Below are 13,515 nucleotides of genomic sequence, written 5' to 3'. Positions count from 1 at the left end.
TGTTTTCTTCTCACAGGAGGGAGAAGCCACTGACAGCAGCCCGAGTGTGACCTGCCTTGGTCCCAGCCCACAGCAGGGGGAGCCTGAAGACCTCCAGTGGCAGGGCCAGGCGAGGGCCTAGGCCCACTTCTTCGGCCACCACACACATGGCCAGGCCCCAGTTAAGCTTTGAGGGATGTTGGGTGGTTTGGGAGAAGGGAGCCGGGCAGGCTTGAGGACCGGCGGCAGGGGTCTCCTGGGTCTAGGGTCCCTAAATCACTGTGCTGAGACCCACCCCCAGGACGGTGCTACCTGGACCCGAGGATCTGTGGGGGAGGCAGTAGCTCCCATAGTCAGAGGGCTGATGAGGAGGGGACCAGGTCCACGGTGGCAGGCACACAGGCTTGCTGGTGTCCCCAGGGGCAGAGCAGCTGAGGCTGGGAGGAAAGGGTGCCACTTCACACAGCCATGGGGGAGCTGCAGACTCCCTGCCGGGGTGGCCAGACACGGACCGGGCCCCTCCTATCTTGGCCTAGTCTTTCGTCACCTGAGTCTATACCTGTGGGGGCGTGGCGGCTCCATGGGGCCCACCTGGGCTGGAGGGAAGCTGTACAACACTTAGCTGCCCCATGGGTGTTGAGTGGAGGGTGGGAGAGGGGCACCGGAGGGCCGGGTGGCACTCTGGGCACATCCCCACACCTGCAGGGGCTCAACCGCCAGTCCTCAGGAAAGAACCCCTAGAAAGGCGGGGCTTCGATCAGTGGTAGAACGGGCCGGCCCTCACTGGGGACGCTGGGCCCCACGTGTCCCCATGTCTGGAAGTATTATGTGAGCCCTGGCTTATTACAACCGAGGTGGCCCAGGCACTGGGGCTCCGGGGACTCTGCCCAAGGCCCGGGTGTCCCCAAGGCCCTGTCTCTTTGTACCTTGTATCTTCTGAGTAGGAGCCAGGTAGGGGGCCACCTTGGACGGGTCATTTTGGTCACCTGGCCACAGTGACGGGGCACTAGGTGTGACATCCAGCCACCACAGGGACAGTGTTGAGGTGACGCCTGGTAGACAGAGCCAAGGTCAAGGGCGGGGATGAGCCATGCCAGCCTTATGTCCCCAGAGGAAGAGTCCTCACTCAGGTTGTCCCAAGATGCCGGTGCTGTCATGGCAACAGGCACCATGGTTGCTAGGAGCTGAGCTTCTGCCTGCATTCTAGGAGTCTCCCCTGTCAGGATGTGGCCCTCACCTGGTGATCCCCCTGGAGACCCCAGTGGTGAGGACACAACTCAAAAACATGACCACCAAGCCCCTGCCCACGTCCCACTCACCCTTAGGAGACCACGCTTGGCCCTGGAGTTTCGGCCCCCAACACTCTGGAGACTGAGACAGAGCAAGGAAACAAGAGGGGCTTCCCGAGGGCCAGGCAAGCAGACTCCGGGCTGGCACACAACTGGCCTGTCCCCTGGGAAGGGCAGCCCCTTGCTCACCAAGTGTCACATGTCACGCTGGAGCAACTGGAGAAACTCGGGGTGACAATGGTGGGCAGGGCCTTGGCTACACGGAGAACATGGCGGGAACATGGGGGCTGCAGCAGTTACCCACAAACCAGCTCCCTCAAAACCTACCCCCACGCTCCATCCTTGGTGGCTCAGCAGTGCCAGCAGGGCTAGGAGGGGAGACGGGACATGAGATGACATGGCCACACAGCTTTGATAAAGAACTTTAAGACGTTTTTTGAAAAGCAGTATCAGTGGCGCCTGGTGCGCGCGGGTGGAGGCCGGGAGGCCCTGTGCGTGGACCGTGGCCCTGGAGCGTGGCCTGTGTCCTGCAAGGACTCACGGCTCGGGCGGGCAGCGGGGTGACACGGCGGGCCGGCGGCCCTCACCACTTGAGGAAGACCATGCCGGCCAGCACGGCGTAGCCCAGCACCAGGAACAGCACCTTGAGCAGCGGCTCGCTCCTCTCCTCCAGCTCCTTGGCCAGGATCTCCAGGAAGGTGACGAACAGGAAGGTGCCGCCCGCCAGGCCCTGCAGCAGCGCCGAGGCCACGCTGCTGGCCACGCTGCGGGCGCTCTCGATGCCCAGGCCCAGCCCGATGCCCACGGGGATCATGGCGCTCACGGTCACCGCCAGCTTGGCCGCGTCCTTGAGGGGCACCGCACTGCGGGCCATGCTGATGCCCAGGGCCACGGCCACCAGCGTCTCGTGGACAGCCACACCCACGAACAGGCTGACCACGCGCTCGCCCTCCTCCTGCAGCCCCAGCGCCAGGCCCTCGAACACCGAGTGAGCCGACAGCGCCAAGACCAGGCTGAGCAGCCGCAGCGGGCCCGGGCGCCCCAGCTCCCGCAGCCGCAGCCCCGCGCCGTGGGTGTGCGCCATGGGCTCGGGGTACAGAGCGCGGCCGCGGCCGCCCGCGCCCACGAACGGGCTCTCGTACTCCGAGTCGCTGCCCGCGTCCGAGCCTGCGTTGAAGGTCTCCAGGTCGATGAAGGGCGGCCGCTCCCGGCGGAAGGTCAGGACCAGCTGCTCCACGAACACAGTGAGGAAGAAGCCCACCATCATGAGCGTCTCGGCCAGCGGGTAGTCGGTGCTGATGTGCCCCAGGCTCAGCACCTGCTGCAGCTGCAGGGACAGGGCCGGGTCAGCTGCGGGCCTCCCAGCCCGGGCTCAGGAGGCTGAGGCAGGAGGATTGCAACCTCAAGGGCAGCCTGGGCTACAGGGAGACCCAGCCTCAAGCAGTCAGGTGTGGCCACAGGGCCGGCGTGGTGGCGGATAACAAAGGCCCAGCCCAGGTCACACCAAGGTTAAAACCGAGAGGGCTGAGCGTGGCTGAGAGGCTCAACCGTGCCTCGCTTGGGTTCCATCCCCAGCACTGCCAGAAACTTTTTTTTTTTAAAGAAAAAAGTGGGGGAGGGGGAGCAGTGAGATGGCCCCACATCCTGAGTTCAAATCCGTGGGACCCCCACGGTGGGAGGAGGAATTTGACTCCAAGCCTCTGACACCCACATGCACTGGCGCACACAATAAATACTTATGAAACAAAAAAACGCCATGCGAGGCTGTCCTCTGGCCTCACCTGGGGGTGCTGCAGCCTAGGGGACGGGGTGCCCCCAAGGATGGATCCCGCCATGAGAGGCAGCATCTCTCAACTGTGCCTGTTTCAAAGGGTGCCTAGAGCCCAGGCCTACCCCGTGAGCCGTCAGGACAGGGACCGGCAAGGCCTGGGGGACGGGAAGCTGGGTGAGGGCTGGGCGTGGCCGTGGGAGGACACTGAGCACCACAGAGAAAGGAAACCACACGGGCCTCAGGCCCCAGCATCGGGCTGGGGTGGAGCTGCAGAGCGAGGCCCTGTCTCCACAGGCACACGCTTCGCTGACCAAGACAGTGGCCACCCGAGCATGGCTCAGACGGGAGAAGCTGGCCCTGCTGGCCGGGGCCTCACCGAAGGTCCCGAGTAGGAATCCCAGATCCCCCCTGGAGGACGCCCAGCCCCAGGTCTTCCTGAGCTCACTGCAGCCTTGACAGAGGCTTCCCCGGGCTCCAGGACTGAGGTCCCGGGACTAACGGAGGCCAGGCGCGCCCAGGCCCTTCTGTCGTGACATCCTTCACATGTGCCAAGCCGGCAGCCCTCACTGACCCCATGGTCACTGACACAGTTGCCACCTGAAGAAGGTTCTAGTCTTCCCTCATGCTCATGACCCAGACGGCCAGGGGGTGTCCTGACGTCTGTCTGCTGTGTCCCCGAAGCAGAGGACCCCACAGAGCTCTGCCCAGGCGCTTGCCTGGCCCACAGGAAACATGAGGAGATACAGGAAGAACGGACACACACAGGCAAAGAGGAATGACTGAACACTGCCTGTGTGCTCTGGAGCGGGGACCAGTGTGTCTGACATCACCACCCCCTGGGCTCGCCTGTCTCCCCTGGATTCTGGTGAATCCGGCACAGAGAGGGGAAGAAGCTGACCTAAGGTCACACAGCAATTAGCTTTCTCCTTCCCGTTGCCCTCACACAACCACCGAAATCCACCACTGCCGAGAGACACTCAGCGGGCAAAGTGCTTCACCACACGAGCGTGAAGACCTGAGCTGTGACCCTAGGACCCACCTAGAAAACGGGGTGTGGCAGCACATGCCTGTAAGCACAGGCTGGGGCAGGGGGCGGAGGCAGGGGGATCCCTGGGGTTCACGGGCCAGACTGCTCGGCCACATCAGGGAGCTTGAAGTTCAGAGACCTTGTCCCAAAAACCCGAGGTGGAGAGCCACTGAGGACGGCACACGCGCGTGCCCCCAGCCCCTGCGCCCCTCCTGCCCGCGTGGTCTCACCTTGTCTCTCACTGCGGGCAGCAGTGCGTTGAAACACGTGGCCAGGAAGACGCCGCCCCCGAAGGTGTTACAGAGGGAGAGAACCTTCTTCGAGCGGTGGGCCTTCTCGAAGTCGGCCTCGATGATCTTCACCGGCAGCAGGGAGCCCAGCAGCATGAAGAAGAACACGCCCACCATGCAGAGGACCTTGGCCACCAGGAGCTTCGTCATGGTGGCCGCCTGGCTCACACCGCTCACCGCAAGGCCAAACCACACATGGAGTCACACACCGGAGCTTCGGGGGCTACCGGCCCCAGCCGCAGGGCTGGGGGCTCATGGCTCTGCCCGGCAGCTGTGAGGACAGGGGCGGCCATGTTAGCCACGTTAGTACGTGGTCACTAACCAGTCAGCCACGCTGGACTCACAGACGTGGACACATGCGTTTGTGTAACTGCTGGGAGGTGGTACAGGCACTGACAGGCATGTGTCACAGGTGTGAAGATCCAAGACAGAAGGCTGCCTGGGACCTAAGGCAGCGAGCTTTGACACACCAGTACACTCCAGGTTCATGACACCCTGTCTCCAAAACCAGGGTGGAAAGCGGCTGAGGAGGACGACACACATGCACGCACGCACGCACGCACGCATACACACATTCACACACAAGCATGCACGCACACATGTACACACACACACACACACACACACACACACACGCACGCACTCATGCAGGGAACATGGAACTGAATACTGTTTATCATCTGGCTCCCTGCTGCCAAGTGCTCGGTAACCACCTGGGCTGAGTGGCTTCCACGTCATGCTCAGGTACAGAACGCTCCCATCGGTGCCAGGACACTCTCTGGGGTGGTGCTGCCCTGACAGGGACTCTCAACCCGTTACCCCAAGGTTAGGCCTTACGTAACTGTGTTTGCCTCAGCTCACCTCACACCAGCTTGCTTAAGTCTTGAATGCCAGGCCCGTGCCAGCCCCAGGGCCTTTGCACGGACTGCTCCCCTGCTCCAGGACCCCCAAACACGTGCCTTTATATTCTGGAAGTTGGAACAGCCTCCTCTAGACTCCCAACCACGCTCCCAACTGGTCCCTGGTACCCACCTTGAGGCCTGGTGCAGAGCGGGTGGGAGGTGACAGCTGGCTGAGTGGATGTGGTGGCCAAAGTGTAGGGCTGTTCTTACGGGACTGTAGATTTCGCCCTGCCTCATAAAAGATCAGCACTGTTAGGAGTGACGCTGCTTCCTTCTCACTGCTGACCACACAACCCCCCAGCTCCACCTTCCCAGGTCCCCCCCCCCCCCGTCAGGGCCTTCCCAGGTCCCCCCCACTCTGTCAGGGCCTTCCCAGGTCCCCCCCACTCTGTCAGGGCCTTCCCAGGTCCCCCCCCTCTGTCAGGGCCTTCCCAGGTCCCCCCCACTCTGTCAGGGCCTTCCCAGGTCCCCCCCCCCCCCCCCCGGTCAGGACCTTCCCAGGTCCCCCTGGCCCAGCCCCGCTCCCCCTGGTGCAGTAGCACCAGAAGCAACTATATATACTGGAGTTGTCCCAGCACTTTGTAGGTGGAGATGGGATCACCAGGACATGCTGTTCAGCCACACTGGCCCAGTCAGTAGCTCTGCATTCAAGTGGGAGACCTTGCCTCAGTATGTAAGTGGAGGCTGGGGAGGTGGCTCAATGGTTAGAGCACAGGCTGCTCCTGCAAAGGACTGGAGTTCGGCTCCCAGCACCCACACGGCAGCCCAGCCCACAATCGTCTGCGACTCCAGCTCTGGGGACCCAATGCCACCTTCTGGCCTCAGTAAGTACCAGGCACATATGTGATGCATAGACATGAATACAAGCAAAACATATATATAGGTAATTTTTTAATTAAAAAGTAAACATGTTTATATAAGTGAAGAACGATCAAGGAAGACACTGACATTAATGTCCGGACTCCACACATGGGCATTCACAAAACAATCAATTAAAAATTGTGCTGGGTCTGGAGGTATGTACATGACATCTCAGTACACGGGACGATGAGGCAGAATTGCCACACGTTTAAGGCCTGGACAACTCAGCATGACCCTAACTCAAAATAAAGCAATAAAACAAAAACAAAACATAAAATTCGGTTAAAAGTGAGATAAAATAATGACACAAAGCTCAAAGGTGCCAGCACCAAGCCTGAGGACCCGGGAAGACCGAGACCCACACATTGTCCTCCGACTTCACACACGCCACCCTCCCCAACAAATATTGGTCCCAGCACTCGGGAGGCAGAGGAAGGCTGATCTCTGAGTTGCAGGGCAGCCTGGGCTACACAGTGAGGCACTGTCTCTAAAAGAAAAAAATTAAGTGAACAAAATACTAAAATAGGAGCTGGAGAGATGGCTCAGCGTGAGAGCACCTGCGTTCCAGCCCCAGGGGATCGGACCCCCTCCTCTGGCCACTGTGAGCACTGCACACATGTAAACCCACAGGCTCGCGCGCACACGTAAAACAAAAAAAGGTAAAATAAAAGACAATTGAGCAAGACAAAATGAAGTGAGGTAAGGCTAACGTAAGTTAGACTTTAAAATATTAAAAATGAATGGGATGATTAGGTCAACTTTTAAAATTTGACAACAAATATACCTCCCTAAAGCCTCTCCCTTCGCTGCCATGGACACCAGGCACAGCGCATACAACAGGCGCCCAATAAATGCCTGCTGGGTGTCTGGATGGCCCAGAAGGTCGAGTCGGGTGGGGACTGTCGGGTGACCTCTACCTGAGGCCGATCGGGGCGGGGTGGGGACGACAAGCGCCTTCTTTCATTGAGCACTTATTGAGCGCCTACGGTGTGCCCCCGCGCAGCCGCACTCGGGAGCGAGGCCCCTGCGGACAGGCAGGCCGGTCGGCCAGGCCCCTCGGCCGGCCCAGCCACGCCCCGACCCCTCCTGTACCTCTGCCAGGCCCGTGAGCCTCCAGCCGCTGCCGCCTGCCGCCAACCGCCGCGCGGTTCGGACCCCGCCGCAGCGGACCAGCCGAGACCCCGGGGGCTGCGAGCCGCTGCCCACGCCCCGCCCATGCCAGCGTCTATTGGACACTGTCAGCGCCACTCGAAAGATCCCAAACTTTATTGGCTTTAGTTGTTGCCAATCATTCTGCAACGCCTACCGGCTCCGGAAAGCAGTTTCCTCCCGCTAAAGTGGGTGCAGCTATCAAACGGTTCCGACAGGAAACGCCGACTCCAAGCCATGGTTCCGGAAGGAAGCGTTACTTCCCGGCGCTGTCCAGGGGCGCATGGTGCTGAATGCCTGTGGGTGGAGGCTTGGGAAGAAGCGATTTCCTACAGAGACTGGAACCTTCTTAAAGTCCCTCCTAATGGCAGAAGAAGAAGATACATGCGTCCACCAAATATCTGTTGACGGTAGTTCATAAATTCAAGCTCAAGAGATCTACGGTGCTCTGTAACCACCACAGCTAATAACAAAATAATCACTCTCCCTATATCTGCACTCCAGGAACTGTCTCCTGAAGTGACCTATAGACACCACCCAGTATGGACATCGCTCAGTATGTTTTATGTTTATATTCCTTCCTTCCTTCCTATTTATTATTTTATTTTATTTATTTTTTTTTTTTTTTGGTTTTTTTCAAGACAGGGTTTCTCTGTGTAGCTTTGCGCCTTTCCTGGAACTCACTTGGTAGACCAGGCTGGCCTCGAACTCAACAGAGATCTGCCTGGCTCTGCCTCCCAAGTGCTGGGATTAAAGGTGTGCGCCACCACTGCCCGGCTCCTATTTATTTTTCAAGACAGGGTTTCTCTGTGCAGCCCTGGTTGTCCTGGAACTCACTCTGTAGACCAAGCTGGCCTCAAACTCACAGAGATCTGCCTGCCTCTGCCTCCCAAGTGGTTAAAGGCATTTGCCCCCACCACCTGGCTATTTGGTTTGATTTTATTGGTCTGAGTACTTTGCCTGCATCTATATCTATGCAGCACATGTATGTCTGGTGCCCAAATAGGTCAGAAGAGGGCATCAGATCCCCTGGGATAGAACACCAAACACGTGTCCTCTACAAGAGCAGCCAGTACTCTTAAGTCTGAGCCATGTGTCCAGTCTCGGTTTCCTTTTTAGTGCTAAGTTGTATTCTGGATCAATTTGATCTGCTTGTCTGTTGCTGGAGAGTTGGGATGTTTCTAAAGAAAAGCCATCGCATTAGGAACAGTGAAACTTGGGAACTTCCCTCTGTGGTTAACAGATGATACAGATGGGGTCCGATATATACTTGTCCTATGGCACAGTCACACCCCGGGCATTTACTCAATAGAGTCATCCACACAAAACTTTTTTTTTTTTTTTTGGTTTTTCGAGACAGGGTTTCTCTGTGTAGCTTTGCGCCTTTCCTGGAACTCACTTGGTAGCCCAGGCTGGCCTCGAACTCACAGAGATCTGCCTGCCTCTGCCTCCCGAGTGCTGGGATTAAAGGCGTGCGCCACCACCGCCCAGCCAATCCACACAAAAACTTAAAGCAAATAAGCCTGACAGCATTGTTCATTGTCTGAGTTCATCAGCTTCTTGTCACTATCACAGATACTCTGGTCTGGTCACTTGAGGCAGGAGGATGAGAATTTCAAGGTCAGCCTGTTACTTCCTACAGTTAAGATCAGGTAAGACCACATGATGCCCTACAGGGCAGGGAGAGGGAGGCATTGAGATGGTTCCATGGGTCACAGGACTTCTGAGCCAAGTTCCACGGGTAGAACAGATGCTACAAAACTGACCTCTCACACGCACTGGGTCACACATGCACCTGCACACCACCTGTGCACACATCCAGAGCAACAATAATAAAGCGTTTTTATAAGAGCTGGGATTGGCCAGGTAGAGTAGGGCTCAGGCAGAAGAAGAGACAGGTGGATTTCTGTGACATCAAAGCCAGCCTGGTTCACACAGAAAGCTCCAGGACATTCAGGGCTACATAGAGAGCTACAAAAAACAACAAGTAAATAAATAAACAAACAAACAAATAAATAAAAATAAAAGTAACTTGCATGGTGGTGAATGGTTGCAGTTCTACCACTTGAGATGTTGAGGCCTGAGGACTGTTGGTTGGGCCAGCCTGGGCTACAAAAATAAGATCGTAGACTGGCAGTTAAGAACCATCCACAACTCCAGTTCCAGGGGATCTGACATCCACTTCTGGCCTCCATGGCACCAGTCAGGGAAGTGGTATACAGACTTACATGCAGACCTGTTGTTCAAACCTAAATGGTCTTTTAATAAAAAACCAGAGCCAGGTATCAGGGTGAAAGCTGAGAGGCCAGAGAAGCAGAAGAGCAGCCACCAATCCTCACCTCTACGACATCCTCAGCTAAAGAGTGAGTTCCTGTTTCCTCACACCTTATATGCCTTTCTTTAATCCCTGGGATTAAAGGCATGTGTGCTTCCCAGCACTGGGATTAAAGGTGTGTGCCACCACTCCTTGGCTCTGTTTCCAGTGTGGCTTTGAACTCACAGAGATCCGGATGGCTCTCTGCCTCCAGAGTGATAGGATTAAGGGTGTGTGTGCCACCACTGTCTGGCCTCTATGTCTAATCTAGTGGCTGGCTCTGTCCTCTGATCCTCAGGCAAGATTATTAGGGTACACAATATATCACCACACAGACCAAATGCTCATATGCTTAAAGAATAAAATAACCGTTTTAAAGATATAAGCTGGTTATGGGAGACAGATCAGTGGTTAGCAGCACTGTCTGCTCTTACAGAGGACTTGAATTCAATTCCAGCACCCACATGGTGGCTCACAACTATCTGTAACTCCAGTCATAGGGGATCTGACAGTCCCTTTCAGATTGCATGACACCAGGCAGAAAAGTGGTGTGCATATATACATGTACACAAACCTTCATATATATGTGCTAGTACATAATATATTCAAATATATATGAAAATATAACATGACATATATATATTTGACAATATATAATACAATATATTATATATTATGTGATATATTATAATAAATTTAAAAATAATTGGTCCTCATAAACTTATAGGGAGTGGCACTCTTTTTTTTTTTTAAATATTTATTATGCATACAGTGTTCTGCCTGCATCCCTGCAGGCCAGAAGAGGGCACCAGATCACATTACAGATGGTTGTGAGCCACCATGTGGGTGCTGGGAATTGAACTTAGGACCTTTGAAAGAAGAGCCAGTGTTCTTAACCTCTGAGCTATCTCTCCAGCCCGGGAGTGGCACTCTTAGGAGGTGTGGCTTTGTTAGAGTAGGTGTGGTCTTGATAGAGGAAGTGTGTCACTATGGAGGCAGGTTTTGAAGAATCATATAGGCTAAAGCCATGCCCAGTGTCAGTTCACTTCCTGTGGCCTGAGGATCAAGATGTATTAACTCTCAGCTCCTTCTCCAGCACCATGTCTGCCTACACACTTCCATGAAGGTAATGGACTAAACCTCTGAAACTGTAAGACTCCCAATTAAATGTTTTTCCTTTATATTGCCATAGCTGGGTGGTGGTGGCACATGCCTTTAATCCAGGCACTTGGGAGGCAGAGGCAAGTGGATCTCCAAATTTGAGGCCAGCCTCGTCTACAAAGTAAGTTCCAGGGCTACTCAGAGAAACCCTGTCTCAAGCCCCTCCCCCCACACCAAAAAAAGAGTTGCTATGCTTATGGTGTCTCTTTACAGCAATAGAAACCCAAACTAAGACACCATATAAAACAAACAAACTAGAGAGTTCCCAAACTCCAAACCCTAACATCCATTAATGAGTGGATAAAAATACCTGTGGCATGTCCATACATATGTCAATCATAATGACTGAACTATGTGGAATATGAGTCCCTTCAATATCGTGTAAAAAGAACCCAACATGCCCAAGAGAATGTGCCAGGACTGTAACTTCTAGGAAAAGACAAGGTTAGTTAAGGCAGGCAGTTCATGGTCTGGCTGGATCTGCAGGTCCTTAGAAGGAAGGTAAGCTATCATGAGCACTGGGGAAACTGTGGTGAAGGTTATAGGAATGTTTTTGGCTAGGGAGGGAGGCCTCTCCTAGCCACCAGCAAGCATGCAGACCGTTGGCCCTTCGTGTTTGAATTTTTGACAGGCCCTGCTCTTCAATCTAGTCCAGCCTTAAACTTTTGATCCTCCTGCCTCAGCCTCCCTAGGCTTGGGAAGCCAGGAGTGGACCTGGTTCTGTAGTTCGGACCTTGAATGGGACAGGAGAAGCCACCCCAGGAGCTCACAGCCGAGGATAGGTCCAGCTCAGTGGAGTTTGGGCTCTCTGTGCAGGCCCATCTGCTGCCCCAGGTCCTTGGGGAAGGGGTCCATCTACCACTTTGTGGGCAGGAGAACCTGCTGGGGAGCACGAGGCTCATGTCCGGACACCGAGGCTGTTCATAGGCCGCTGCCTGATGCTGCAAGTGCAGAGCTCCTCCTGCTGGCCACGCTCGGAACGGCGTCAACCTGTCTAGGTTTATCTTAAATTTGGAAACAAATTCTGTCAGCTGGTAGACACAGGGAAGCCCATACAACTTCCGGTCTGTCTTTTCCTTTGAACCAGTTCACTGTGTAGCCCTAGCTGTCCTGGAAATCACTCTGTAGATCAGATTGGCCTCGAACTCAGAATTCCTCTTGCCTCTGCATCCTCAGGGCTGGGATTCAATTTATGACTGTGTTTTGCTGGCATAAGTGTCTGTATACCATGTGCAGTGCCACAGGAGGCCGGAAGGGGCCCTCACATCCTCTGAAATAGTCGTGAGCAGCCATATGGGTGCTGGGAACAAAACCTGGATCCTCTGTAAGAGCAGCCAGTGCTCTTAACCACGTAGTAACTATTTCCTGCTATTAAAACCCAAAACCATTGCTGAGCAGTGGTGGCGCATACCTTTACTCCTAGTACTCTGGAGGCAGAGGCAGGAGGATCTCTGCATCCCAGACCAGCCTGGGCTACAGAGAAACCGTCTCAAAAGAACCAAATCAAACCTAGCACTAGTTTATGCCACACTGAGGATGGGCCAAGTGCATTGAGCAGGGGTCCAAGTTGTTCTCTGTGTGGTGTCTGGGGCACTGCAGTCTCCCTGGACTACACCCACTCCAAGGCAGGAGGGGACACTCAGTGCCCAACAGTCACCCATGCAGACATGGCCTAGATCCATGACAGCTTGTGTTTCCAAGGCAGGCAGGATGCAGGACAGGCAGCCACTATGGGGAACCTCAGAGTGTCAGCTGAGAGGGGTATCATGTCATCGCAAGCACCAGGTGCTGCAGCAGCATCTGTCCAGCCCATCCTACCCACCCTTGCTACCTACCTATGGCTGGCCTTGAACTCCTGATCCTGAGTGCCAGGGTAACATGCTTGAGAGGCCCTGCCCCATTCTTCAGTCCTCTTGTGATTGCAAATGTTATTCAGCTGGGCTTGGTGACACAGCACTTGGGAGTTTGAGGCTAGCCTGTGCTGTACATCCGGAGCACTCTCATTGGGAAGAAACCACCCCATGGACACAAAGTCCCGCAGCATCTCTCTGTGTATCCCTGGCTGTCCTGGAACTCGCTCTGTAGACCAGGCTGGACTTGAACTCACAGAGATCCTCCTGCTTCTGCCTCCAAGTGCTGGGATTAAAGGCGTGCACCACCACCACCCAAGGATACACAGCTTGCTTTTGAGCACATTCTACTTTTTCTCCCTCCAAGATGGGATCCTTTCCATAGGTGGGTCAAAGTTCTCAAGAGTGGACTAGCCATGACGGCTGGGCTGGTAAGGGCCTAAGCCACCAAATTTGATGGGCCTAGTTCCATCACTGAGACCCACAGGATAGAACTGACTAACGTCCCCATGGGTGTGGGGCATGGACACACCCTCCAAAACTTTTTTTTCCCCTACTTTTCTGAGACAAAATTTCTCTATTTAACAGTCCTGGATCTCGCTCTGTAGCCCAGGCTGGCCTCAAACTCACAGAGATGCACCTGCCTCTGCCTCCCGAATGCTGGGATTAAAGACGTGCGCCACCACCGCCACTCAGCAAAACAATTTTTTTTTAAAGGTAGGGTTTCTCTGTGTGGCCCTGGCTGTCCTGGACTCAGTGATTGTCTGCCTCTGCCTCTTGAGTGCTGGGATCAATGGCCCACACCACCATGCCCAGCTGATTATAAAAATGAAATGATCATGGTTGCTGACTCAGAGGGTGAAGAGAATGTCTGTCTATGTAGTGTTAACAGGCACAGAGGTGGACGTCAACGCCCTCAGCT

General features: G+C 55.1%; 1 protein-coding gene across 3 annotated transcripts; it reads right to left on the bottom strand.

Moving 5' to 3' along the window:
- Nucleotides 1-1,678: 1,678 nt before the first annotated feature.
- Slc39a3 (solute carrier family 39 member 3) lies at nt 1,679-7,344 on the bottom strand. 3 transcript variants are annotated; one of them, XM_059252119.1, is made up of 4 exons: nt 7,212-7,344; nt 5,389-5,486; nt 4,297-4,627; nt 1,679-2,595 (listed from the first exon to the last, which is right to left on the bottom strand). In XM_059252119.1, the coding sequence occupies exons 3-4, from the start codon at nt 4,504-4,506 to the stop codon at nt 1,852-1,854; spliced, it is 954 nt and encodes a 317-aa protein (XP_059108102.1). In that variant the 5' UTR covers nt 4,507-4,627; nt 5,389-5,486; nt 7,212-7,344; the 3' UTR covers nt 1,679-1,851. The 3 variants fall into 3 exon arrangements, with proteins under 3 accessions (XP_059108102.1, XP_059108104.1, XP_059108103.1); XM_059252121.1 differs by having other exon boundaries at nt 5,389-5,490; nt 7,212-7,308; XM_059252120.1 differs by lacking the exon at nt 7,212-7,344 and adding an exon at nt 7,037-7,205.
- Between the last annotated feature and the right edge of the window lie 6,171 nt (nt 7,345-13,515).

This window comes from Peromyscus eremicus, unplaced genomic scaffold (genome assembly GCF_949786415.1).
Source record: "Peromyscus eremicus unplaced genomic scaffold, PerEre_H2_v1 PerEre#2#chr22_unloc_1, whole genome shotgun sequence".
Classification (NCBI taxonomy): domain Eukaryota; kingdom Metazoa; phylum Chordata; class Mammalia; order Rodentia; family Cricetidae; genus Peromyscus; species Peromyscus eremicus.
Note: the sequence above shows the minus strand (reverse complement) of the source record. Positions and strands in the feature narration are given on the sequence as shown.

Coding starts and splice junctions, on each gene's coding strand:
- Slc39a3 (XM_059252119.1), bottom strand. CDS start 4,506: ATGACGAAGCTCCTGGTGGCCAAGGTCCTCTGCATGGTGGGCGTGTTC. Junction 2,596..4,296: donor TGCCCGCAGTGAGAGACAAG/GTGAGACCACGC, acceptor CTGTCCCTGCAG/CTGCAGCAGGTGCTGAGCCT.